We start from the raw sequence: 27772 nt of genomic DNA, 5'->3' as shown, positions 1-27772 counted from the left end.
TCAGGATATTCCACTCTCCCCACCTGACACCCCACTTGAGGGCTTGGGGCAGGTGCTGGGCCAAGGCTAGTCAGACCACAGTGATCATATCCAGTCCACAGCACCTTCCATTTTATTGTTTTATTTACAAACAGGGTGAAGTCAACTGGGAAAATCAGGAGTAGGGAGTCAGTCTGGGCCATCCAAATGTGGAGTGGTTCCTGGGTCAGTCTCCACCATGAAGGCCGCCTCTTCTATGCTTTTCCTGCCCCTTGGTAATGGCCCCTTGATTCCTCAGGGCAGCCTCACATGCTGCTCCTGAGCCCTTGTATGAGGGCAGATGGATCCTGGGGGAACAGGGGTGGTACGAGGGCTGGGGCCCCCTCAGTTTGTGTAAACCTGAGTTCCGATCACACGCATGATTTCCTTCTGTATCTTGGGGTCCTGAGTATTAATGTTGGCATCGCCCACCTGACCATCCTCATATCTGCCAAAGATAGGGCAAGCGTGAGCATAAGAGGGAGAAGAATACCAGAATAACGTCAACCAGTGAACTATATGTGAGGTGTGGCCATTCCAACCCAAAAGTCAAAACCCTTTCTTGCTACTCTTTAGGGTAGAAGAGATTCAGCTTATCTGATTTCCTCTAAATAGATCTATACCCATCCCCATCCTCCACAGGGAAAGTTCCAGTGCCAGCTCCACTCAGGTAGCCAGGGATAAGTCTCAGATGACAGGAACAGACTTTCCCAGTAATCATACCATTACACCCCCACCCTTATTCCTCAGAGTAATCCCCAAGGTCCCTCCTAGACTTACACAAAGAAGAACCGTGTGCAGACATGGTCAGACACAGGGCACACCCAGATGTTCCCATGCTTCTGGAGGTCCTTAGATGTAATCACTGGGAAGAAGGGGGCCAGAAATTATAATGCTTAAGTCACACAGTCCAGGCAGGGGAGGGAAGACAATGTGTCAACAACACCCTCAGCTGGATCACGTGCCAGAGCTGTACCAGAAATAAAGGTTGGGGACACAGAAATACAGGGACTGGGTGAGCCACCTACCTTCACAAAGTGCTATACAGTTTAGATTCCGACTCTGCAGGAACCTTGACTGAATGGATCGGGTCTGGAAGAGAAGGATAGCAGAGCCAGGTGGACTGTTATAGCTTCCCTAGGCAGGAGGTTAGCTGCTGGTGGCTAGGGGTATGGAGTAGGATATCTGGGTCTCCCAGCCACCACCACCCCCAAATTTTGCTTTTGCATAATTAGTCTGGCTGAGTCCATAGCTTCAATCTTTACATTTTCATGTCACTGCATTTAAACTCAGTCTCTGCTTTCACACTTATGACTGAGGCCACATAGGACTCTAGAAGCATGTTCATCTTCAAACATATCTGATTCCTTCAAATGATCTTCAAACTACTCACCTCCCCCACCATTTGTTCCCCATCCATCTCTGTAGCCTAAACTTATCCTAGGGGAAGGATTCTGCCTGCCTCACTGGAGTGCCAACTAATAATACCTGGGGGATGGTATTCATCCTGTTATATCTCTGGACCAGCTCATCCTTGGAGGGCATCCTGTGCTGTCCTTTTCCCATTCCTGTTATAGAACAACAAATCCAGTTCAGTCACCCACTCCTCAATCACATAGTTACTAAAATGTCTACTATGTGCCAGGCACTGAGCTAGACATGTAGTAAATAAATAAACAAGGTATCTGCCCTGACACAATTTAGTCTGGTGAATACTACAGGCAAAGAACAAGTAATTACAACACAGTATGGCAAGAAGTGTGATGGGGAGAATCTAGAACAATGTGTGAGCTAGAGGAGGGGAACTAGCCTGCCCTAGGGTTTTGAAGAAGGCTTCCCAGTGACAGCCGGGAAAAATTACTTAAATGAAGAGGGGGAAAGTGTTCTGGCAGAGGTAAAAGGACATAGAAGGTCTGGAGGAAAGAAAGCAATGTGCCTTTGTTTGTATGGAGCATAGTCAATGGAAGGAGAGCGGCAACAGATGATGTGGAAGCAGTGAGTCAGGATCAGATCAAGCAGGCCTTATAGGCCACGTTAAGACAACTGAAGTTTATCCTGAGAATATCAAAGAATCACTAGAAGGTTCTAAGACAGGGGAGGAACACATGAAATGAGACAGGAATGAGGGGCTCACGAGAGTGGTGATATCAACCCCTTGGATCAAATGCCAGATTGAGCAAAATGAGTGAAGAGGAAGCAAGCAGAGCAAGTCAGATCTATTCCAGTCTCAAAGTTACATAGAAAACTATGAGCAGAGTCACTCAAAAGAAAAGACAGAAAGCACAGAAGGTTAAGTGATGAATAATTTTCCACAAGTAACCACAATGGCAACAACCTTGAAGAATCCTGCTTCCTTTAGAAAGTCTTCCCAGACTTGAGGAAGTGGTGCCAATTCCCTCCAGTGTCCCCCTGTCTAAATCCATAAATCCTCTGCCATCCTTATCCCCCAGTGAATAGCCCTATTTATAACATTTATAGACCCATTCTGGATTTTTCTTATTTAGACATGGAACAGTGCTTATGTGCCCCTATTCCCAACTGTTTTTGGCCTATGACTAGACTTTAGTCTTGACTCAGCTTTCTCACAGGCCTACCCTTATCACAGTCATGTGTGTGTGTCTATGTGTCCATCTCTGTCTGTCTGAGAGGACATGGATGAAGATGGGAAATGATGCTATCCTTACAGGCCATAAGCAGGGCCCCTATCTCACCACTCTACCTGGGAACATTCTATTACAAATCCCACTCTCCTTCAGTTCTTGGTTTTGTGATAGCCATGGTACAGGAGTGGGGATGCCTGGACTGACATTCCTCACTGCTCAGGCTGTCAATTCATCATGCATTCACACTAAAGTCCCAAGACAAATATATGGCCTGAACAAAACTCAAGGCAAGACTTAAACTCTTAATTTCTTCCTCCTACAGGTGTGACACTTACCACCCCTTGATTTCTACTTTCCCCATTAGCCTTAAGTAAGTTTAGCTCTGAATCCAAACATGACATTCTCATCCTGGGTATTTCAGTGCAAGATTCGGAGTGATCCCAAAGGATAAGAAAGAACAAGTTCTATCCCAAAGGATAAGAAAGAACAATCTGATTTCTATGGCTGGTCTTTCAAATGGCCCTTATGATGCAATCCAAATCTTGTCCCATCTCAATCCTGTTGCACACTGTCCTGTTCATATTGACCCAATGATCTTCTACAGTTTACCAAGACCAGAAACTGAGAAAGTCGTGGCTACAGTAATCCCTGGATGCTTTGTATCCAGAGTATACACCTATCAGAAGTCTCTAAACAGAACTAAACACACAGACGGAGTTTACTAACTCCTTTCTCCCTGGCCCTTGTTTTAACCCACACACGATGGCCAAGTCATTGGAGTGGAGGCTCCATTAGCCAAATGGATGCTCTCTATTTATACCAGCTCCCAGATAGCATGCAGTGCCACAAAACTAAGGATACCCTGAGGGAGAACAGAGAAAACTAGAGCAGAATAGGGTATGTGGAAACATATAAGAAGATGGAATTGGTTAAATACTACAGTAATTACAATAAACTGGACATCTGTACACATCTCACATTATAGAGACTCTCACATATCTGTGGGCCCTCAGAGACTCAGTCATTCAAGCAAAGCCTACCCTGTCAGTCCAATATAGTAATAAGAACACTGGCCCAGAAGTTAGGAGGCCTAGATTCCAATCCTAGGTCTGCTACTCACAGCTGTGTGTAACTTCTCTGTGTATGAGCTTTCCTAACTATAAAGTAAGAAAGGATTGGATGAGATGATCTGTAACTCTAAAAGTAAAATCCTATGCCATTTTATAATCAGTGGACCTTTGCAAGAGGAAAAGGATGGTGTCCTATGATGTTTTTCTGTGACTGAAGTGATGAAGAAATATAAAGAGTCAATAGAGATTCCTGGCTCCATAGGTATTCAGGCACTCAGTAGTAAACAAAAGCCAGTGACAGAGAAGAGAGGGAGAGAACAGGATGAGAACAGACAGGAAGCAAGAATTTTGTGGGCACCAAGAACACCAAGGCACCAGGAGAATCTCACTACTTGGAAAATAACGAGAGCTTAATGAGGGAAGCTCAGGAGGGAACAAAGATAAAAACTGAGGAACCCAGCCAAAAAAGCCAAAAAGACTACCCTAACCCCAACCCCACTTTGCACCCCAGGCACACAGAATAAGATTCATTCACACATTCAATCGGTATTTATTGGGCACTTACCCTGGGTGGATTACTCATTAGGTTTGGTTCATGACACACTATCTATCTATCTATCTATCTATCTATCTATCTATCTATCTATTATCTACTATACCTATAGACCCAACCTACAGACTAAATCCAAGAACCAAAACATTACTAGTGATTTATATCAATGTGCTCCTACCCTATCCCAACTATCTATCTGCTTTTCCTCAGGAGGTAACCACTATCCTGAAATTTCTTTAGTTTTATCATACATACATAACGCACATGCACCAAAAGGTTTATATTTGTTTGCTTTTAAACAATATAAAAAAGATATTATACACTAGTCTTCTGGGCTTGCCTTTTTTTTTCTTTAGCTCAGCTCATTACCAAGGTTTTTCCATGTAGTTAAGTACTACTGTTTATCCATTTTCATTGCTAAATAATAATCCACTCTGAGAATATATGAAAATGTATTTATCCACCCTCCTGGTAGTGAGCATTTGGGTTGTTTCCAAGATTTGCTACTGCAAACACTGCTGCTTTGAACATTCAAGTACACCTCTGGGCATGCAGGAATGAAAATGCTGGGTCACTGGGATAAATTTTCTCAGCTTTATGAAATTAAACACCAAATTGTTCTCCAAAGTGGTTGTACCAATTTATATTCCAATAAACAATAAAAGAGATCCTGCTAATCAACTTCTAGGACCATCAGAGGTATTACCAGATTTCTTAATTTTTGCCAGTCCACATAGGTGGCAAACAGTAGTCATTTTGGTCTTCATTTTACTTCCTTGATTAATAGCAGTTCAGCAAATTGTCATATTTTTTGGTCATTTCTTCAGTGAAATGTCTGTTCATGTCATTTGCCTATTTTTCTACTGGGTTGTCTTTTTCTTACTGATTTTTAAGTATTTTAAAATACATTTTTGGGTTTCCTGGGTGGCTCAGTTAAGCGTTCAACTCCTGGTTTCTGCTCAGGTCATGATCTCACTGTTGGTGAGGTCGAGCCCCATGTTGGGCTCTGTGCTGGCAGTGTGGAGCCTGCCTGAGATTCTCTCTCTCCCTCTCTCTCTCTGCCCCCTCTCCTATTTGCTTTCTCTCTCAAAATAAATAAATAAACTTAAAAAAATATCTTTATTACTAATCTTTTGTGGTTAAATATGTTACAAATGTCTTCTGCTTTGTAGCTTTTCACTTTCTTAAGGTGTCTTCTGGTAAACAGAAGTTTTTAGTTTTAATAAAGTTAAATTTACTTACCTTTTATGATTTATAATTCTACATTTTTTTCATTCTATGGAAAGTTTTATATAAAACTAATAATTTGGTTTGGTTAAAGCCTGGTTTAAGTTCACTTATAAAACTATCTGGGTTTGGTGAGTTTTTTGATTTAGTTGCTGCTGTTAGAGTAGTTTAAAATTTAAAGACTTTTCTGGGGCGCCTGGGTGGCACAGTCGGTTAAGCGTCCGACTTCAGCCAGGTCACGATCTCGCAGTCCGTGAGTTCGAGCCCTGCGTCAAGCTCTGGGCTGATGGCTCAGAGCCTGGAGCCTGTTTCCGACTCTGTGTCTCCTTCTCTCTCTGCCCCTCCCCCATTCATGCTCTGTCTCTCTCTGTCCCAAAAATAAATAAAACGTTGAAAAAAAAAATTTAAAGACTTTTCTAGTTCTATGATTCTGGATCTAAGTTTTCTTATCTTTATAATAATTATACTTACCAGATAATACTAAATAATAATCTATAAAGAATATAGCACTGTAGGGGCGTCTGGGTGGCTCAGTCGGCTGAGCATCTGACTTCGGCTCAGGTCATGATCTCATCGCTTGTGAGTTCGAGCCCTGCGTTGGGCTCTGTGCTGACAGCTCAGAGCCTGGAACCTGCTTCAGATTCTGTGTCTCCCTCTCTCTCTGCCCCTTCCCCATTCACACTCTGTCCCTCAAAAATGAATAAACATTAAAAAAAATTTTAAAGAATATAGCACTGTCTCCTTCATATGGTAGACATGCAATATATGGCGGTTACCTTTTATATAGAGACTGTGTAGAACAAGAACAAACGAAAACTAAAAAGGAACTAAGACATGAACCTGTAACACTGAGAGAGCTCCAAGGCAGATTCATTTTCTGAATAGAACAAACCTGGACTCATCTCCTGACTAGAAAATGGACCTTACCCATGCCTTATCTTTGGAATAAAATGCTTTCTCTTCCATTCTTATAATAGTATGTAATTATAGACAGTTTAAATTTTAAAAGGTAGTTGACAGGGAGAACAATGTCTCCAGAAATGTAAGCCGATGGAAGATACTCAAGCATTCAAGTGTATTCACATATAAACTCACATGCACACGTGTACATATACCATCTATAAACAGGCTATTGCCCACACCAAAAATGTGGTCTATGAAAAGCCTCGTTTCAATCTCCCAGTTATTTCCTAACTTATTCTCAGAGCCAAGCCTCTACAATGAATAAAACCATCCCTATGGAGAAGAGGACTTCCTAACAGAAAGGGAGATAATTGGCCTCACAGTGTAAAGAATCTACATCACTAACGAGAGGAGGTAAAGAAACCATGTATCTATGACTGGGAGAGAGCTGACACAGACCAAGTACCCATGATGGAGCAGGAGGAGACAGCATAGATTACGTATTCACAAAATGGATGCGATGTAAATAGAGCCGAGGTGGCCAGACAGTATTTCTTACCTGAGTATCCAAAGGAAATACTGGAGATGGGGCTCAGGTAGATGCCTTTGCCATAGGCTGCTCCATGCAGCTTGCAGGGAAACACCAGGATGAGCAATATGAGCCTGGGCCCTCCCATGGCTGTATGTTAGGCAGCCACAAGGCTTATCCAGCCCTCTGTCCCTCCAATTACCTTCTCACTGGTTCAGATTACTCTAGGAATTTACTCTTGAAAATCTGATTGGCTGAAAAGTGGATGCAGGTTAACCTCTTTGCCCTACTAGATACTGATGTCTTGGAACGTAAGGAGTGGCAAAGCCACTAGTCAGTCCCTCAGAATCCATACTCCATTCCCCAGGCTTTGGTACATATGCAGATTCCAAAACTGAACTATAGAACAGGTACCCAAGAGGAGAAACAATAATCACTCCTTGGATTCCCATAGGGAGAAGAAATAAGTCTTTTATATCACTTTTCTGAATGAACAGTCACATAAATTAAAAACCTTTGTCTAACAGGTTAATGCATCACAGTGGCTGTAGTCAGCATTTCATATTCCTGCCTATTGATATACTCCTATTCCCAAAACTACCAAAAAACACAGCCTGGGGTCAAATATATATCAGCCATATTCATTCTATACAAACAATTCCAACCTCTTTCCTTGGAAAGCCACACGGCAGGCTAGATTTGAGGATGCTGAGGCAAAAATCAGTTCAGTACTCTAGAGCAGGCTTCCCCAAAACTGAGTGGGGCAGGGAGGGGAGTGGAGAGAAAGGGAAAGGCACACAGCCTCACCTGCAGTTTGGTGTAGGATGCATTGACCAGCCCATTGCGCAGGATCGAATGCCAGTTTTCAATGTGGGACCCACTGTAAGGCAGGGTAGAAAACATGTCTCTTCATTGTATGAGGTTCCCAGAAGCACTTTCAAGACCGCCACGCCCACCCACTCTCACCCACACAGGACATGATAATGGACAGGGATACAGCTAGCAACAGACACACACATGGATACAGTCACAGGCATGCAATATACGTGTGTGTGGCTAACTCTCCATTGTAACTTCCAGTCCCATTCTTTTTCCTGTGCTTCAGCTGGTCCCATCCTAAATCCTCAACTGCTGGTTCAGTATTTTCATTTGCCTATTCTCCTGATATTTCAAGTTAAGCAGATTCATTTCAAACTCAACCAACAGAGCACTGATCCCAATATGGTTGCCAGTTCTAACTTCACATCTATTTTAAGAAAAAGGTACCACCACTCCCTTCTTAATATCTCTCTCACTTTCTCTCTCTCTTCTTCCTCAATTAAGCATAAATTGCTGATTTCCTTCAAAATAGCTTTCAAATCTATCTCCTCCAATCTGTTCCCTCAACCACATCTTTTTATGTGTAAATGTCATTTCTCCTCAACTACAACATAAGTAGCTTGAGAGTAAAGACCATATCCTATGTATCTTTTTACACTCTACAGCGCCTACCACAACAGCATTAAGAAATATCTGACTGGTTGGACATATGTCACACACACTCATATACCTCAAGTGAAGTTGCCCTCCCACCCCCCTGCATTATTTGTTGTCATTCCCCCACGCCTCACCCACCCCCAACCCCCCCTCCTCACTGGAAGGCAAAGGTGCTGCCGTAGAGCTTCTTGGCGGTCCGGAACCGAGCCTCCTTGGCAGGAGGGCTGCTCAGCAGGAGGAACTGGTGTGAGGTGTGCATGAACTTCAGCTGCTGCCCAGGTTGGGGGTCGGGTCAGGAAAACAGAGAAGAAATGGAGATCAGGGAGGGAAGGGGTGGGGATGGGGAGCAAATCAGGCTTGCACTGACCCCAAATAAGGAGAATATGCTTAGGTCCAAAGACAACTGTTGATGGATAGAGCCAATGAGGCAAGTCTAGGATCAATGTGGTTAGCTGGTCTGGAGCCCCTCCCTGTCCCTCACCAGAAATTTAAAGAATTTAGAAGAAGAATGGTCACTTACCCTGCTGAGAGGTAGTTTGACAATGTGTGACCTGTTGCTAGAGATGATCCTAGCATAAAACAGAGAGGAAAGGAATGGACAGAATGAGTGTGTCATTAGACCATCCAGAACAAAGAAGCAGTCTTACTGTACCCCTGGGAGAACGAGCAAGGATTCCAGGGCTGTTGGAATTGTGTCAAATGTCCAGATCACTATCTAGATATTCCTGTTGGTGGTAACGCTTGTGTATAAAAATGTAAAAGGGAAACTACTGACCAGAGTTACTGGGTAAACAATGAATAAAAGAAAAGAGACGGGTGAAAGGGAGACTGCTATGTCTAGGAACAGAAAAGGATAAAACAAAAGTGGGTGCCTAGGTGGCTCAGTCAGTTGAGCGTCTGACTTCAGCTCAGGCCATGATCTCATGGTCTGTGGATTTGAGTCCCACATCAGGCCCGCTACTATCAGTGCAGAGCCCACTTTGGATCTTCTGTCCCCCCTCCTCTCTCTGCCCCTCCCCTGTTCATGCTCTCACTCTCAAAAATAAATAAACATTAAGAAAAAAAAGGAAGAGCACGTAAGATCAGCTACAATAAATAAATAAGTAAATTAAGAAAGCAGGTATCTGTATTAGCATGGTGACAACTTATACTTGGGATTTAGAAACACACAACTGGGACTCAGAGGAATCTTTCAGGGCTCTCAAGGATGGGGAGGGATGGAGAGAAAGTTACTGTTTGGGCTGGAGAAAGAAACAGATGAAACTACAACAACCTTCCCTAGGATTCAAGGATAGACTGGGCTGGTTTTGGCTGAATTCAGAGGATAGGAGAGAACAAAGGCGTAAAGCATTGAGAGCTCAACATGGGAGCATTATCTCATATAGTGGATACAGTTTTGTTTTGTTGTTGTTGTTGTTGTTGTTTGTGCTTCACCCATTTACTTGTGATGCCATCCTGGATACTCTATGCCTGGTCATTCCTGATGCTAAGAGGCAGCATGTTGTATTGAAAAAGTACTGATGTCAGTGGCTGACTAGGAAAAGAAGGGAAAGCTATGTCAGGAAAACAACAGCAATCAAGATCGGGGAAGGAGGGCAGAGGGTGGAGGGCAGTAGAGAATGTTCAGAATCTTTGTTCGAAGGGAATAATAATAGTGCCTCAAGGCTCTGGACAGTGTACATCAACAGGGTAGGCCTTGAGACAGGGATAGGGAGCAGAAGGGGAAGACAAACCTCTCTGTATGCACAGAAAACTTAGTTGAAACAGTATTAACTCCTACATGCAAAGGGTACTTAAAGACCTATTGGGAAACAAGAAACACCTAGAGAGAATCTGAGACATTGTGTCTGAATTTGCGAGCTCCCGCTAAGCTCTGAGTTCTTATCAAGGCAAAGTATATCAATAAAACCCCAAGAAAAAACAGCCAGAATCTCTATAACCTCAGGAAGGATGCTGGAACCGGCTCTAAAAGAAGTTGTAGGTTCCATGACTAATTCCATATCCCCCAGCACCCCCACCCCCAATCCCTGAAGGACAAACCATTCTATTCACATCACTTACCACTGCAAGAGAGGATGGGCCAAGGGATCCAGCTTGTCCATCTGCTTCTTGATTTCTAGATATGAGCCCTGTTAAGACAAAGGTCATAAAGTTACCTCCCAGGAGAGGTGAGAGCCCTCCCACTTTTGACAGACTAATCAGGGCCCAGGGCAAGGCAGGCACTGAAGGCCACACAAAGGCAAGAGGAGATAGGGTTCCCACCCTTAAGGAGCCCAGTCAGATTGGGAAGACTCATAAATAAATATGAAAATGACTGAAAATGCTTACAAAACAACATGCAGGTGGGTCTCCCTCATTTTACGCAATTCCTACAACTCTAAAAAGTTGACTTTAAATAAAAAATAAATAAAATCAATGTCCCAGAAAGATTAGGCTAAGGAATCCTGTGGTAAAACTTTACATAAAGCAAAGAGTCCTTCTGACAGTAAATCATCCCTCCTAGGTATATCTTATGTGTTAATCTGAACTGTGATATATAGGATTTGCTGAGAAGAGGCCCACCTGTAAATGTGAGTACAAATGAATGTCTATTCATGCAGAGATTGCAGACGAGGGGTGGGGAAGTCTGGTGAGGGGCAGCCTTGAGTCAAAGGATGGTCACTGCTCCATGTTGCTGCCCCACCCCTAGAAGGACAGAAGATGTAGGCCCCTGGGGCTAGTTCCTTACATCCAAGCCCCCTCCTTGCCCTCCCAACCCTGGGCAGAAGTCTTTCCCTCACTTCTCTAATTCCCTAAGAATTATGGGAAAAACATTAAATATGAACAACTTGTGAAGGAATTGGCAGCAAAGGTAAAAGTTGAGAGAGACATCCAGAGTGAAAAAGAGAGTAACAGAGAACAAGGATTGGGAAGGCTGAAGAGGGAAGACTAAAGAAAACTCAGTGAGGAATCTGAATAGCATTTCTAAATCTCCATTCCACTCCCATGGATTCCAAGCACAACAGGGCACTTAAGCAGGACAGGCAGAGGGCAGAATACCTGGGTCATCTCCCGGATGGACATCACACTATCCAGAGCTTTTTGAAGTCGCTCATAATTCTTCTTCTGTGGGGAATCAATGGGAAGAGAAGACCCAGATGAAGAAAAGTGGAGGAGAGTAAGATGTGATGAAAAGGAGGGCCAGATGTACAAAAGAGGTCTAGGCCCCAGGGAAACAGTATGGCATGTCATGGAAAGAACACAGATTTAATGTCAGACAGTTCTGGAATCACATGCTAGTTCTCTTTTACAGCTAGAAGTAATAAGGTAAGTTACTTAACCTCTTAGAACCTCAGTACCCTGTGTGTAAATGAAGATTAAAATTCCCACTACACTCAGAGATCGTTCTGAGGACTAAATAACATACGTAAAGAACTAATATAGTGCCTGATACATAGCAATAAGAGTCATAGTGAGGCACTCTGCTAGGTACTTGTGATGGTTAATTTTGTCAATGGTTAATTGAGTTGATCTGATGGGTCATGGAGTGCCTGAACATTTTGTCAAATATACTCTTGGTGTGTCTGTGAGGGTGTTTCTACATGAGATTGACTTTTCTATCAGAATGAGTAAAGCAGATTGTGCTCCCCTCATTTGGGTGGGCCTCACTCAATCAACTGAAGGTCTGAAGAGAACAAAAAAGCCAAGTAAGAGGGAACTCCCCCTGCCTGACTGCTGGAGATAGGGCACTGGTCTTTTCCGAACACTGGACTGGAACTGAGAAACCGGCTTTTGGGGGATCTCAAGACTGTCAGCTTTTGGATTGGAATTTATACCACTGGCTCTCCTGGGCCTCCAGTTTGCTAAATGCAGATCCTTGGGCTTCTCAGCCTTCATAACTACATGAACCACTTCTGTATGATAAATCTCTTTCCATAGATATCTCCTACTGGTTCTGTTTCTCCGGAGAACCCTAGTACAATACTTTACATATGTTATTTCTCATTTTTATAACAATCTGCAAGGTAGATATTATCCCCTTTTAACAGATAAGGAAATTGTGGTACCAAAAGGTTAAGTGACTTTTCTTACACCATTGAGCTAGGGAACAGTAGAACCTCAAATGGAATCCAGGTCTGTCAGGCTCCAAAATCTATATTCTTCCCTAGTATAACATAATAATTCTTCTCCCCTCCTTCTAACAAACTCAGTTACTTGTTCACTAAAACAGCCACAGCTTAGGGTTTAAGAGTTCCCAAGAACCAAGTGTTCCATCCCTTCTGTCCCTCCTTCCAAGCTGTTATATACATGAGAATGACAGCCCATAGCCTCCCACTCTCTTTTATTGTTTCTATTCCTTTTCTATTTCTATTCTATTACTTTCTTCCCAAGCAACAATACCTTGGGGTTAAAGGCCAGAGTCTTGGGATCAGTGGGGTCCACCACAGAGGGATAAGGCTCAAAGATGATGCTCTTTCTAGGGGACTCCAAAGCTGCCCTACACATGGCCACCAGCAGATCCACCACCTTAGGCGAAAGGAGAGAAAGGAGGCAGAAGCTAAAGGGTTTCCCAGTGCTGGGAGTCACATAGTATCCAGCATAGGTCTGTCCACCTGTTGAAGGCTCTCAGCATTCTCTCTGCTGTTCTTTTTAATAGCAAACACGTTTATGTTTTTTTCATTTGAAAATACAGGCTGTTCATAAAAATTCAAGTAACGATGATTTAAAAAATGACTAAGAAAAAGATAAAAATCATCCCATTGCCCCCAAACAAATCTCATTCCTCACAGGTACTACTGCTAAGTCTGAGGTCTACCCTTGCAGATAATTTTTCCTATGGAAATAGTTATCTTATTAAATAGGCAATTAAAAAAAAGAACTATACTGCACATACTGTTGTCTTTTCTTTTTTATATATGTTATAATTTTCTACCCCTAAATAATAGCTGTATGGTATTTCCACCGTAAGGACATACCATGATTTCTTTAACTGAATCCCCACAGATGGAATCCTATCGATTCTTTTTTCGCTATTACAAACAACAGTATTGTGCACACCCTTACATATGAAAGCATTTCTGGAGGTTAAACTGCCAAGGAGTGACATTGCTAGGTCCCCTCGCCTTTCTTGATGCCAGCTCCCCAGCAGCTTTTCCCTCTCCCATACCTCTGCTCCAGTAGCAACCTCCTCTGCAGCTCCGGACATGACTCCCAATGTGTAGAAGGAGAAAACACACAGCTCACGAGTACAGACGGCTGGCTGAACAGACATATTAAACAGAGAACAGTGGCACAGGGTGTGCAATAAGAAGGTGTCATAGGGAGACAAGGACAAATCTGACCTTAGACAACTCTAGAACCAGGTAGGAATTTGGGGCCCTCTATGTCATGAAAAAACTATAAATTAGTCTTAATTTAAAAGCCTTACTTGTAAGATTCACAGTTAATGCTGTCTCCTCTCTGAAGCCTTCCATGACTTCCCTAGGTAGTTAGATGCTCTCTCTTGTGAGTTTCCACAGCACTGCTCATATCTCTTCTACACACTGACAGTGCAGTGTCTGTCCACCCACCTAGACTTGGGAGTCCTTGAGGACAGCTTCATATGCAATCATCTTGACCAATATCTGATCCCTATTTTTAAATGTTGGGTGGGGATTATATCTGCAATAATATTCATACATCCTTGGGGTTCCTGAGTGGCTCAGTTGGTTGAGCGTCTTACTCATCATTGATTTCAGCTCAGGTCACGATCTTGCGGTTCACGGGATTGAACCCCACATCGGCCTTGCACTGATAGCACAGAGCCTTCTTGGGATTCTCCCTCCCTCCCTCTCTCTCTCTGCACCTCCCCTGCTCTCTTTTTCTCTCAAAATAAATAAATAAATAAATAAATATTTTTTAAAAAGGACCACTGGGGAAGTGATAATAAATATTAAAAAAAAATTTATATAGCCTCATATTTCAAAACAGGACTGCAGAGATTTGTTTTCTGAGGCAAAATAATTACTTCTAGAGTCTCAAGAATTACGGACAAAATTCTACCTTTACCATAGACCCAGGAAGAAAGGAATAAAAGAAAGATGAGGATTGAAAGCCTTGACTAAAGGTCTAAGGAAGAGGGTCACAGATTAGGACACATACCTTGAGCATGGACCCATTCTGGAAGACATGCTGCTCATCACACACCACGCAGTACTCATTCAACGTTGGAATCCTCTGTTCTGCATACTTCATGATCTGGGAAGAGAAGACATTGTTACTAAGTCTTTTTGGAAGTGCAGACACAGATATGGGAAGCAATTTGAGCTTCTCTCCTCTCCCAGCCCTGTGCGTAAGGCAGACCTATTCTTGGGCCCTGCACTTAGTTTAACTGAGGGCCCACATCTAGAGCTACAGCTATATATTATAGTAAAAATAAGACCAACCATGGTAGAAGACCTGAGTTAAGATCCTGTCCCCCCCCGACCCCTGCCACACTACTTAAGAGCATATATAACTTTGGGCAAATTGGTTAACCTGAGCCTTGGTTTCTTCATTTATAAAGTGATATTATTCACCTCATAGAAGAACTGAGATTACTGAGAAAATTTTCATGAAAGTGTTTTATAAATATTAACATGTACTAACCGAACTATTAACCTTAGTTGTAGTAATTAAGACTGTCCCATGATCACATGGCAGGGGGCCTAAGAAGCCATTTCAACTACCCAGAACAATCAGCTTATCCACTGGTCAAAGCCACAGATACAACTCTTGTGCTGGGAAGAAAGCAAAAATCTAGAGCTCATATGGCAATACACTAAATAATTTTTTAAAACACTCCGTCTAGGGGCACCTGGCTGACTCCATTGGACACATGACTCTTGATCTTGGGGTCATAAGTTCAAGCCCCACGTTGGGTACAGAGCCTAGTTTAAAAAAAAAAAAGAAAAGCAAACTAAAAACAATAACAACAAAACCACGCTCTGCCTTAACATGACTTTTCAACCAGGTACGCTTTTGTATAAATCAAGTTCTTCCCATCTCACATACTTTTGGGCTGGTAAAGGAACATGTAAGGGCTTTTATTCACTCAGGTGTACTGAATGCCTACTATGTACCCAGTTTGGTGAATGGTCTCCTTGATTATGAGGTAACATGAAAAGATTGTCTTCTCAGACCCTAAACGTCAACAAGGGAGATGTGGCATGTATACAAATTAATTACAATTCAAGGTAGCATATGGTACACTGCACATAGATGTCATATAAAACAAAAAGCATCTTAAGAGTTCAGTGAGAGGAAATATCACTTCCAGCTAATATGGTTGGAGAAGAATCTTATGGCTAAGGTACCAATGAGCTTTCACTGCACCAGGCAGATATGGGGAGGAAGGCCCGTGGGGGAATGCTATGAACAAAGACAATTAAGATGCAAAAATGAAAGAAAGCAGGTCCAGGGAATACAGAGGTTTTAAAAGGAAATCACCTAATAGTAGCTGAGCAGTGGAAGAGGTCTAGGGAAAACTGAAGACCACTTGAGCAAGGATGTTGGGGATCATAAGGAAATCAGTGCCAATCCCTCTCCTATCTTGACATCTATGCACTTAAAATCATTTGATCGACATGGTCTGTCAGTGTTGTCTTCCCAATAATGCTGTAAGCTTCTTGAGGATGGGAACTGTGCCTTCTTTTCTCCTATCTACACAATACATAGTACAGTTCTGGGAGCAGAGCAACTCAGGAAATATTTGTTAGCTGAGGAGCTGGGAGATGTTAGGGGATCAGATGGGTCAGACAACAAGGGAATGGCTTAGGAATGAAGCTTTGAACTCAATTACCTGGACAAGAAATCCATATTCCAGAGTAGGGATATTCTTGCAGTGACCACTGACCTGATGAGTGAAAAGACAGAATTTATGAGCCTCCTATGAAGCAGGTACCTAGACAGACTTCACACTCATCACCTGAGATTCTCCTGAAGTAGCTACACCCTAGCTCTGATTAGCCTCAATAATCCCAAAATTGAAGAGAAGACCTTTAAAAATTTTTGCCAAAGGTTCTTGAAAAGGGCTCACCTGTCCTTAACCTTTTTCAAAGTAGGTGGACAGGCTAATACAGCAGCTGATGACCAAGTCCTAACCACAACCTAATAAAATCACACATGACATCTTAAGATGCCCAAGCCCAGACTCCCTGCTTCATGGCTTACAATCAAAGAAGCTTGACAGACAGTTTAGATGTTTTCAGCTTTTAAAAAATGTTCTCCATTCCACCCATTTATGGTAGAGTGACCAAGTTTGATTTAGGATGCCTGAAAAACCATAGTCTCACCTCACCTTGAGAAGCTATACTCCCACGTTTCTATTCCCACCCTCCTAACGCCCAAGTCAAACCCTCCCCAGCCCATGTACCAAAGGAGAGGTCCGTGCTGGGGGAGGGAGGCCCACGTGCTGGGGGCACAGGAGACCTGCCTGGGGGCTGGGAGGGTAGCCAAACACCTCCACTTTGGGGTTCTTCATGGTGCAGGAGATAGAACGGTTCATGAGGCGCCCAACTCGAAGCTCGGGTACACCCAGTTTGCCTTTCAGCATGGAGTCCTGTATGATCGGGAAACTGGGAGACCTGGACAGAGAGCAAAGGGAAGTGATAAAACTGGGATTCAGTATGGGCCCTAGAAGAACACTGGAGATAAGTGCATCCTAAGCCAGAATGGGTGAAGGGACCTACCTAAGCCAAAGAAGAACTCTTATCTGAGGGAAGTTACACCGGATCTTAAACACTTTCTTTTTTAAATGTTTATTTATTTTTAAGATTTCAAGAGAGACAGAGTGTGAGCGGAAGAGGGGCAGAGAGAAAAAGGGAGACACAAAACCTGAAGCAGGCTCCAGGCACCCACGAACTGTGAGGTCATGACCTGTGCCAAAGTCAGACGCTCAACTGACTGAGCCACCCAGGTGCCCCAGATCTTAAACACTTTTAAAACAAGTAAATCACAAACTTGAATTGATTTTTATGTCATTATTTGTGTGTTCTTCAGATTGGAACATGGGAGGACAGGCAGAGGCAAAGTCTCGGTCAATCTCTACAGCAGCTAGGCCAGGTAGGGAATGTTCCCCTGGACAGGATGCCTGTTTAATTTACTCAGTGTGTGTATGTGCGTGGCGTGTGTGTGTTTATATACACATGAAAAGTGCTGAATACTGTACTAAGCAATAAGTAGTTGCAACCCAAAAAAGCCTGATGTCTGTCTGTCAACAATAGTGCCTGGGAAACTATAAATCTGGGTTTGTATTTGCCTTTGGGAAGATCAGAAGGCACCAGGGTGGACAATGTAGGCCTGGAGACAGAGAATGGACAGTATTTATTTCCAAAAGTTAGATAATCAATCAGTGTGCCCTTTCATGAGAGAAAGGAGTTGGTACCTATTCTCAGACTCTGCCTTCTTAATAGAGGGCATAATGATGAGATTCAAAGAAAGAAAAGACAAAAAATTAGCATACATTTCTGCAAAAACATACCATGAGCTAGGTACTGTGTTTTACATGAAGGACAAGGTATGAATACTGGTGTCAGAAGTACAAAGATAAAGACACCTAGGGGACAAGACTATGTAGGTCGGTGTTAATAGTTAAAGGTGCAGAATTAAGAGGACCTTGGGGGAGGGCAAACAGATTAGTGTAAGTAATCAAGAAGGTGGGGTGGGAGCTCAGACAAGACTAAGGTCATTAGAGATTATCTGCTCCTCGGGGAGCACTTACTTGGGGATGGGTGAGAAGATGCTGAGGCCGGCTCGGAACTTCTTGATGGTACCACTTGCCTTGAACCAACTGTGCCTCTTTTCTTGCTGGGTCTTCAAGAAATCGTTGCTGAGATGTTTCCATTGTTGGGATGTGAACATACCCAGGATCCTAAGGAATCAAAGACAACAGGCTTTACAAAACTCAGGCAGGGGAGTAGGTCAAGAAATAGAACTATGAAAAGCAACCAATCTAAAATTCAGACCCAGGGATGGTAAAACTAGCCGTGGTGGGGGAATGTGTGTCTGAAGACCTCGCGATAATGACCTTAGCCCATGGAAATGTACTCTCCTAAAGAACCTCTTTACCTGAGGGGGTAAATACCTACTTCCATTACTTAATCTAATAGACCAGAACAATTCTGAGATGATTAGCCTTTAGTGGAAGGCTTGAAAGCTGAGCCTTCAACGGCCATGAATCTGGGAATTTATTGCCAAGAATGACTATACTGAGAGTGGAAAGGGGTAGTGGGATGCAATTGGATACCACCCTCTACCTTGTGAATAGTGAAGAAAAGGAGTAGGTACATGAGGGGTACTGACATTGTTAGCAAAAAAATTACATCCCCAAACTTATGGCTTCCAATTTGAGCTGGGCCCTCCACTAGCCTTGCCAACCCTTTCATGTGTCTTTGATGAGTTCTCTCTGGCATTACTCTTAAGCTATTATTCCAAATCCTTACCGCCTTCATCAACCTCCTAACTTCACCTATGGCTGAGAATCTCTTCCTTCTTAACAGAGAAAACTGAAGCCATCAGTTACCAGCTCCCTTAATTTTCCAACCCTACTACAAAATCTATTTCTATTTCTACTCTTACCTCAATCCCTCCATTTTCTGAAAACAAGATGACCCTTCTATTAATATCTCTATTTGTGTTCTAGATCTCAGTCCCTTCTTGCCTCTTTAGGGATCTTGATCCATTAATCATATCCCTCTCCTATCAGTTCCTTTCCTAAAGTCTACAGAAGTTTCAACTTCCTATACCTTGATCTAGCTGCATTTCCTTCCCTTCCAATCCTCACTTAAATATCTCAGTCCACACTTACTATATCTACTTCATTACCAACCACTCACTTCTCAAGTCACTGTATTCTTGTTTCTACCTTCACTTCTTCACGATGATTGCTCTTGCCTCCATGCTAAATCTAACAAAAACTCTAAGTTCTCTTACTTATCCTCTCCGGCATCTGGCCCTCCTTGTCTCCTCCTTGCCTTCTGAGACACCATTCTCTTCCTATTCTTCTCCAACTTTTCTGACCTACCTTCAATGTTTCTTCTTTCTCTGACCACCCTGCTGGTTTCTTGGGTATTTTGTCTGGATGCTAAAGGGTGTTTTGCCTTTGATCTTATTTTCTTTTCCATGTTCTCCCTCAGCAATTTCGTACTCTAAACTGGTTGTAATTTCCATCCATACACTAAATATATTTTCAACCCTAACCTCTGTTACGTATCTATGTACTGAGTACCTCCACTTGAATATCCCAAGGCTACCTTTAAATATGCTTAAAATGAAACTGATTATCTACCCTTATCGCATAAACCTGTTCCTCCCCTATTTAAATTAGTGGTGTTACAATTTACCCAGACATGTAGGCTGGAAACCGAAGAGTAATTTTCTACTATTCTTTGGCTCTTATGACTACACACGACATATCTGAATCAATCTTCAAGTCTTACTGATTTTATACCCCACAAATCTCTATAGTCCACCTTTCATCTCTATTCTCACCTATAATCACAGTTTGGCTCAGGCTCTCATCATCTCATGTCTGGATGTCTACAAAAACCTCCTAGACTTTTGGTCTCTTGTCTCACCCCCTCCTACCTATTTTACACAGTGCTACTGGAATCATTTCTCTAAAACTCAGTCTGACCATGGCCTCTCTTTGCCTAAAACCCTTCAATGCTCCCACTACCTAGAAAATAAAAGCCCAAGATCCTCTCTGATTTGGACCCCTTCCTACTTCTCTGACTTCAATTCCTACACTCTCCCCTTGTATTTTCCTAGCAATATTTAACTACTTGAAGCTTCCTACACACAGGCTGCTTCACCTGACTGTGCCCTTGCAAATGTTATTCATGCTCAGAATCTGTCTGCATGGGCAACTCTTACCCATCCTTGAAAACATGAATCATCTTCCTTTCATTCATTCACTCATAGCCCTCCACCCGCCACCAGACTGAGTCATTCCTTCCTCTACATTCTTTCTAAACCTTATATATTCACTTGTATTAGAAAATGTATCCAATGGACTCTATTTGGAACTTCACTGAGGGTAGAATCTGTAATTCATTTATTTCTCTTTGTATACCAAGGCACTCAACATATTTCATAAACTATCTGAGCTCTTAGAGCCCCACACTGAGAAAACCACAAGAGAAAATATGAAGATCAAGACCTTAATTCCAGAGTTGTACTTTTCCTTAAACGTTAAGTACTGATGAGTCCCCTCTCACCTCCAGAAGCCTCAAGGCCAGACACCCCAGAACCAGAGGCTCTTCCACCTAACCATAAATTTGGCTTTGCAAATTTATTTTAGTCTTTCTTAGGCCCATCTCAGAAAGATATTTTGGGGAGGAAACACTGCGTCCAAGGGTCTGCCTGTCCATCCGTATGTCCGTCTCTTTCCCTCATATGTCCATAACCAGAAAGATCAAAGTTCTTACTTTTTCAGCTGAAGACCCAGCCCAAACCCTTCCTTATTTGATGGCTGGAAAACCTCAATTGACGGTTCTGCAAAGAGAAGAAAAAGCTCCTAGTATGTACATATCTCTATTTTCCTGGGAGTCCAAAGCCCCAATTCAGTGGATGAGCTTCCTCAGATTCTAAGGGTACTCTAAACAATAGTGATGGAGAAAGAAAACATCTGAAGCAGAGGGTAGATTCTGGGAGCTGTCTGACCCATTTCAAATCACTTCAACTTCTATGAGGACGTTGAAGGGAAGGGAAGGAAAAATTAACATCTGGGACCAGAGAAAACAATTTCATTAACCAAGAAGGCCTTTAGGGGATGGCTATCAGGTGACAGGGAATGCATGAATGACAGCAAACTGAAAAGCCCCCACCAATGGTCTGCAGTATATACCCAAGAGCCTTATTCTAGCTTTTCTCTGGCTCAGTTAACTTAAGACTTTGGATTAGACCACACTTAGAGCACCTACTTGCCCAAAGTCACTGCCTTTACCTGGTCCATCAAGGTACTGGGAAAGAGAAAATCGCAGCCTCAACACAATAGGTTCTGTTCGGAGGACTTTCCAGGCTGTAGAGACTTCCTCCTAAAAGAGTAAGGGAGAGTTTCCAGTTTAGCAACAGAGAGGAATGGACTTGGAAGTTTTCCCTATATGACACACACATGCACATGACAGTACACACCACTGTCTGCTGATGGTCTAGGAAAGACAGGGATGAAGAATATGTGCTCCAAATGCAGCACTCAGGAACAAGACTCCTGGCCTACATGACAAAATCCACAAGTCCAGCTAGACATGTTGTTGGCAGGTACTAGCACCACTTACATCGAGGAAGCTGATGTTGATGTGGAGGTCAATGTCCACGTCATCGATAGTTCCATATTCTCTACAGAGATACAGGTGAGACTCATTAAGGGAGAAAGAAGGGAACAGAGACTGAGGTGGAGGGAGAACTGAACCTGGGGCCAGGGGAGAGAGAAGAGTGGGAAGTAGCTCTGTATCTAGACTTAGCTGCAGCCTCAAGCCACTTACATGATCAGGGCTTTCTCCAGGCCAGAAGCCTTTCTTACCTCAAAGATGAAACTATCAGCCTAGAGGGATCTAGGATAGAGGAAACTGCTGAAAAAAATGGCTATACTTCCCCACTCACCACTGTCAGCTAAGCTTAAGTATTCTGAGAAATTCCCACTACCTATCACTAAGCTCATAATTTATCCATGTCCACAGACCCCCTATTATACCCTAAAAAGAAAAAACCTTTAGCCTCTTAACAGCTCAGAAAGAAGTGGCTTGCTCCTGAAGTGGGGTCCCACCTGATGGATACAGAGTTCTCACTGTAGATCTCCTTCACGGCTTCAATGTCTGCATCAAGCTGTGGGTGTCGATATAGGTCAGCCGCACAGCTCCCCTGAGTCAGCAGCAAAAATGGTGGGGAGGTTTGGGAGGAGGGAAAATAGAGGGGGAAAGAGAGAGATGAAAAATAAAAAGAACATGAACACCAGGAACAGGAAAATCAAATGGCAGCAGTACATATAAGCAAAAGGCTGCTCTTATGAAGGAGCTCTTGATGGTGGCCCTAGCCACCAATCTTTGGCCACAAGTATCCTTCCATCTCCACTCTAGTAAGCTTCTATGAACCAATTGCAGGCTTTGCTCAATGAGTACACAGCCTTAAGTTTCCAGCTTTTCCTCTCAGACCCTGAACAGGGATACTTAGGTATCCCTTCTAGGAAAACTCAGAACAGGCTGAAGAGTACAGAATTTAACTCAGATGGTTCTGTGCAAAGAATCCAACATTCCTGCTCAGGACTGTGCCCTGGGGAGTGATGGCATGAAGCAATCACTGGCAGGATATCTTTTAAAACTTTGACCTTGATGAATGAAATGACAGCTACTGGCTGGTGAAGAGTCAAAAAAATCACTATTTCTAACCAAGAACACATGGGGTAGCCTCCACGTACAGAGAATGTAGTTTACTCTGGGAAAGGAATGAGCTCCAGGTAAGAGCAAGAATATGAAATCAGCTCTGGCAAGACAATGCTCAGACTGCACCAACATCATATCCTCATCTTATGTCTGCTCCAGAATAATCTTTCACTACTTGGTAAATTCAGAGCAGCACACATTTAGACTATCCAACATGGGTTTTAGGGGCTGTAATCTCACCTGAACTCCATAGAGAAATTCCTCTGATTCATTATCTCCCTCCGAATCATCATCATTCCAGAACTGGCCTTTGATGTCCTAGCGATGAAAAACAAGGATACAACCCTTTGCTGGATCCCTATTATCCCATGGAGCAGGAGGGCAATAGGATACAAAATAGATTCCCACAAATAATGGGAGGTCCTTTGGGATAGAACAACTGAGACCCTATTCCCTATACTCCCTTCACTTCACTCTTCTGGAGCATTTCAGTCTCTTCCTGAATCTGGTCATATCCATGGCCTACCTCTGACCTTGGGAGGAATGGAGGAAAACAGGGCACTGGAATTTTGGCCCTCTTGATTGAGGCTCTGGTAGCCAGGGGGGTAGGGATGCAGACTTCAACATCAATGTTGGTTCCTGGGCATATCTAGGTCCTAGCACAAGCTGGCCTCTTCTAGATCATTACCCCAAAGCAGCTCCCATGCATACCTAAGCTCTTTTATTACTCCCTTCCTCTTATTTAACTCCCCTTCCTTCCCAAGAAGAAAATCCACCTGTACACACACCAAGTAATACTGTCTCCATGCTCCTTCTCCTTCTTTCAACTTCAGATAACCACTCTACTTTTCAAAAGGGTGGGAGGGAGAATAACAGGAAAAGGTGTCCCATCTATCCCCTGGATGACCAGTCAGAGAGGTGGGAAGTCAGTTCTCACCATTGGGTCAGTGGGTCACACACAATCCCAGGTCAGTGCTAGGCAGCACCCCTCCATACCACCAGCTGAACCCAGGCCAATGGGATGGGCATTTAGGAGGCCACAGAGGGAGACCAGGGAGGGGGTGATGTCAGGGGCTGACTGTAGATCTGCTGGGGATGGCAGGCTCTGCTGTTGTGGTGATAACAAGTCACTGTCCTGTGGAAAGTAGACAACAGTTGGTTTCATCACCACTTAATAGCTAGATGGTATTTACACAGGCACACATGTTTATGGATACACTTTTATTAGACAAATATACAGACACTTGCACATAGAAACATACTTGCATGCATGTACACATACTTATACACATAGTTTTTTAAAGATAATGAACCATGAAAGCACTATACAAACATGAGACACTACTGTTCCATTTAAGCTTGAGAGTTGGGATTGGAGCAAGTCCCTGCTCTAGATCATAATGCGTATCAACCCCTGAAGCCAAAAGTGATGGTGACAGGAAAAGACGTTACCTACTTTGTCTAGTTAGTTCATTTTGGAACATTCTTCATAGTACCAACCCCCATTAGAATCAAGATTCTTTTAGAAATCTTTACCCCTATTTATTCAAACGGAATCATCATCTCTTATTAAATATCAACATCCCTAGACACCTTTACATGACAATCAAAGCTAACTTAAAAAGCCCTCAACAACACTGAATATCCCCTGGTAGACATGGTCTGAGTGGTCTCATCTTGGAACCTATTCCCCAAATAAAAATGCAATAATGATCTGAATAAACAGTCAGAAACACACTAACCCCTAGGCTTTCGCAAAATTAAGAACCAGTGTCTAGGCCTTCCTGGCACTGCACGTATCTGTCTCACCTACTCCAACTTTACGCAGAGGTGTTCTTGGTCTCTAATACGGTTCTACTGAACCTTAGGTTTGAAGATCACAGTGGGCTTAGGGATCTGTAACATCAGTATCACCTGGGAACTTGTTTAAAATGTAAATTCTCAGACCCTAAGACCTACTGAATTAGAAACTCCAGAGATGGGGTCCAGTAATCTGTGTTTTAACAAGCCCTTTGTTATGCTGATACATGATAAAATTTGAGAACCACTGCTCTAAATCCTTGTGTACTCTAGGGGCCTGTGGTCTGTTCCTCAAATACCAACTTAAGCCTGGTAACTGATCCAGGATGGGGACATATGGCACAATGCCAGTACACACACCATAGCTGTCCTCTCGTTGACAGCACTGCCTCACTCATTAAAAATATGCAAAAGAAAATTACAATTAAAGTTCTTAGAGATAAAATGGCCTGATACCTGAGATTTACTTTAAAATACTACTCCAGCCCCAAAAGGGGGGTATAGATGTGGGGGGGGGGATGAAATAAATATGGCAAAACATTAATTACTAATGAATCTGAGTGATGGGAACATGAGGGTTTCTTATGCTCTACCTTTGCATATACTTGGAAATCTTCATAACAAGTTAAAAAAAAATCATAGGCTACTCTTGTACTTTTTCAGGGGCTCTCATTAAAAAATCAACTCTAAATGTGAACAGGAAAATGATCCCTGAAACTCCACAACTGCCTCCTTGCTGTTCTTCAAACATAACGAGTATATTCCCACCACAGGGCCTTTGTCCCTGCTGTTGCCTCTTCTTGGAATGGTTGTCAGATATCCATATGGCTTGCTGCTTCACTCCTTCAGCTCTCTGCTCAAAGGTCATCTTGACCATCCTATATAAAACAGCAAAACCTCAACACACATACACTAGCACTCTCTATCCATCCCCCTTACCTGCTTTATATTTTTCCACAGCACAATGCCCTGACATACAAAATGTTTGTTTGTTGTATTTATCTCCCACCAAAGTATAAGCTCTTTGGTGGCAGAGGCTTTGGCTCTTTACTATGTTGTCAGTCCCTCAACTCGTACTTACTGATGAATAAATGAATGAACTGTCTGCTGGATACCCAAACCAAAGGGGAGATACATACAAGAACCTAAACATGTCTACACATAGACAAAAATGACTTTAAAAAACAAGATTCTATTCACCTTCAAGAGCAGCTGAGAACCAAAATTACGAAGATCTGAGGACTGAACTGGGTTTGTGAGATTTGAAAATAAACAGTCAGGTGCTGATCTGGATGATCACAGAGGAATAAAGAGGGAGGCACTAATGTCCAGCGTGGGCTGTCTTGGGCTGGGTGGTAGGATGTTGGCAGCGTAGGCCAGAAGTACCAACTTTCTCAAGGTCTCTGTCACCGTAGAAGTCAAGAAAAACTTAGTCTCTCTCCAAGGGCTGTTGCTGCTCGGTTTCTGCTGTTATCACAAGGAGAAAAAGGTAGTTCAGAGGGAATTTTTCTTGTCCAGGGAAGAAAACCAAGTCAGGAACTACCATCGTTTCCCAACCAGGGTGTTTTAGGGAAAGAGACTCCCATCTTCTACTCTCAATGCCCATTCCTCTGGAGGTAAAGAATGGGTTTGAAAAGTAAAAGAGTGGGGAAGGGGGGGGGAGGTCATGAAATTCACAGAATCACAGACATCTGAAAGAGGGGGAAGCCTAAAAGATGATCTATTTCGCAGCTTTCATGTTATACGTAGAATACTCAAGTGTGGGAAGACCAAGGAAGCTGCTTAGCATCAGTATGGCGGAACCTGGACTTAAGCACATTTGACAGGTCCTAATTACATCCAATTTCCCTGTAATGTGGTTATGACTGATTACGGTAGTTGTTTAATGCATTAAGCAAAAAACATCTATCTGATTTATCTAAATGACGTGAAGGAGGGAACATTTCAAGAGAAGCTGGGCCAAGTACAGACTGTGTGAAGAGTGCCCAAGGAAGGGCATTGCTCAGCTCAGTGTTTACTCTGGATGAGGGCAGCTAACCCAAAGCGCTTTACAGTTTGCATGGAAACAGGCCAAACGTAAATAAGCCTCAAGTCTGGATCACAAAGGTCTTTCCCTAGGACCACAGGCGGTTCTCGGTGTGACAACTATTCACCTAGTCAAAAAAGCCTCCGAACCCAACGTTTAAACTCTGCGCTTAACTCCCAGCTTTGTAGTCCCGGGAAAGTGGGTTACTCCTCTCTATACCAAGTGCTCCTTTCTCAGAAAGCCTAGGCCACTGAACAAAGAGTGCGGGGGAGAACCCACGGAGGGGCGATTCTCGAAGGCAAGCGCTATCTCCGGTATACCCCGTGGAGAGCAAGGACGAGGTTAGCCCCCAAACACTGGCAGCCATCCTCGTTTCCAGGGCAGGCCCTGAGGCCTCCCTGAGGGGAGCAGTCACAGCTCTTCTCTGGTTTCCTACGGAGACGCCAAAGACACCCAACACCTGCCTCCCGGGGAAGAAGCTCTGCGCCCGATTTGTGTCGACAGCCGCCCGGCCTTGAGCGCAGCCTGTCAAGCCTAGGAGGGCCCCTCAGAGCCACCCGGTCCAAGACCCTCACTTCATCCACCCCGGCCGAGGCGGGGCGGGCCCCGCACCCTTCCCGCGGCCCGGCCGCCCCGCCCCGTCCCCGTGGCGGCCGCCCCACAGGCCGGCCTCGCGAGTACTCACGGCGACCCCGGGCCGCGTGCGGCCGCCGCTGAGGGGACAAGCGGCCCGGGACGCCCCGCGGGGGCGGAGCGGCAGGCCAAGGGGAGGGGGCCGGGCCGGGCGGGCGAGGTCGCGCACCCCCACGCCTCGTCGTTCCGTCACGGGCGCGCAGACCCACTCTGCGCACGCTCGTGCGGGGACACCGGAATCACGTGACCCGCACCTGACCAATCGCCGTGCGGCCTGCCTCTGGGCGCGCCACAGCCTCGGACGCCAAGCTTCCGTCGTTTGCGCCGTGCTCGCTGGTTGGGAGGGGTGAGAAGCTGAGGGGTGGCGCCTGCGCCTTGGGTTGGGGCGGGTGCGTGGAAAAACAAGAGGGGCTGTGGGGGTACGGGAGAGCTTTCTGAAAGAGAATGTTGGCACTTGGCGCCCCGTGTGGTTGGGAGGAATGAGCAGGGAAGGCCGTCCCCTCTGCCTCTCCTCGTTAGTGGCCGGAGGCAGGTAGAGATTGAGAAGGGCTTCCTGAGA

The 27772-nt window shown here is 43.9% G+C and overlaps 1 protein-coding gene across 9 annotated transcripts; it reads right to left on the bottom strand.

The window, feature by feature from the left end:
* Positions 1-84: 84 nt before the first annotated feature.
* On the bottom strand, positions 85-27529 carry PARP6 (poly(ADP-ribose) polymerase family member 6). Of its 9 annotated transcripts, XM_047861168.1 has the most exons (23): positions 25755-27258; positions 23692-23889; positions 22995-23072; positions 22142-22236; positions 21654-21714; positions 21323-21413; positions 20805-20871; positions 18098-18247; positions 16811-16961; positions 16178-16231; positions 14500-14595; positions 13526-13618; positions 12760-12885; positions 11419-11484; positions 10441-10508; positions 8900-8948; positions 8538-8650; positions 7711-7783; positions 6934-7003; positions 1507-1586; positions 1047-1110; positions 799-883; positions 85-466 (listed from the first exon to the last, which is right to left on the bottom strand). In XM_047861168.1, exons 2-23 carry the CDS (start codon positions 23692-23694, stop codon positions 364-366), a joined length of 1836 nt encoding a protein of 611 aa, XP_047717124.1. In that variant the 5' UTR covers positions 23695-23889; positions 25755-27258; the 3' UTR covers positions 85-363. The 9 variants fall into 9 exon arrangements, 2 of the variants coding, with proteins under 2 accessions (XP_047717124.1, XP_047717123.1); XR_007152727.1 differs by lacking the exons at positions 85-466; positions 6934-7003 and adding an exon at positions 27468-27529 and having other exon boundaries at positions 809-883; positions 16751-16961; positions 25755-26021; XR_007152725.1 differs by lacking the exons at positions 85-466; positions 6934-7003 and adding an exon at positions 27266-27411 and having other exon boundaries at positions 809-883; positions 16751-16961; positions 25755-26021.
* Positions 27530-27772: the final 243 nt, after the last annotated feature.

Source organism: Prionailurus viverrinus, chromosome B3 (assembly GCF_022837055.1).
Source record: "Prionailurus viverrinus isolate Anna chromosome B3, UM_Priviv_1.0, whole genome shotgun sequence".
Lineage (NCBI taxonomy): Eukaryota > Metazoa > Chordata > Mammalia > Carnivora > Felidae > Prionailurus > Prionailurus viverrinus.
Note: the sequence above shows the minus strand (reverse complement) of the source record. Positions and strands in the feature narration are given on the sequence as shown.

Coding starts and splice junctions, on each gene's coding strand:
- PARP6 (XM_047861168.1), bottom strand. Junction 14,596..16,177: donor AATATGGATTTCTTGTCCAG/GTAATTGAGTTC, acceptor TTCTCTTCCCAG/ATCATGAAGTATGCAGAACA. Junction 467..798: donor TGCACACGGTTCTTCTTTGT/GTAAGTCTAGGA, acceptor TATCTTTGGCAG/ATATGAGGATGGTCAGGTGG.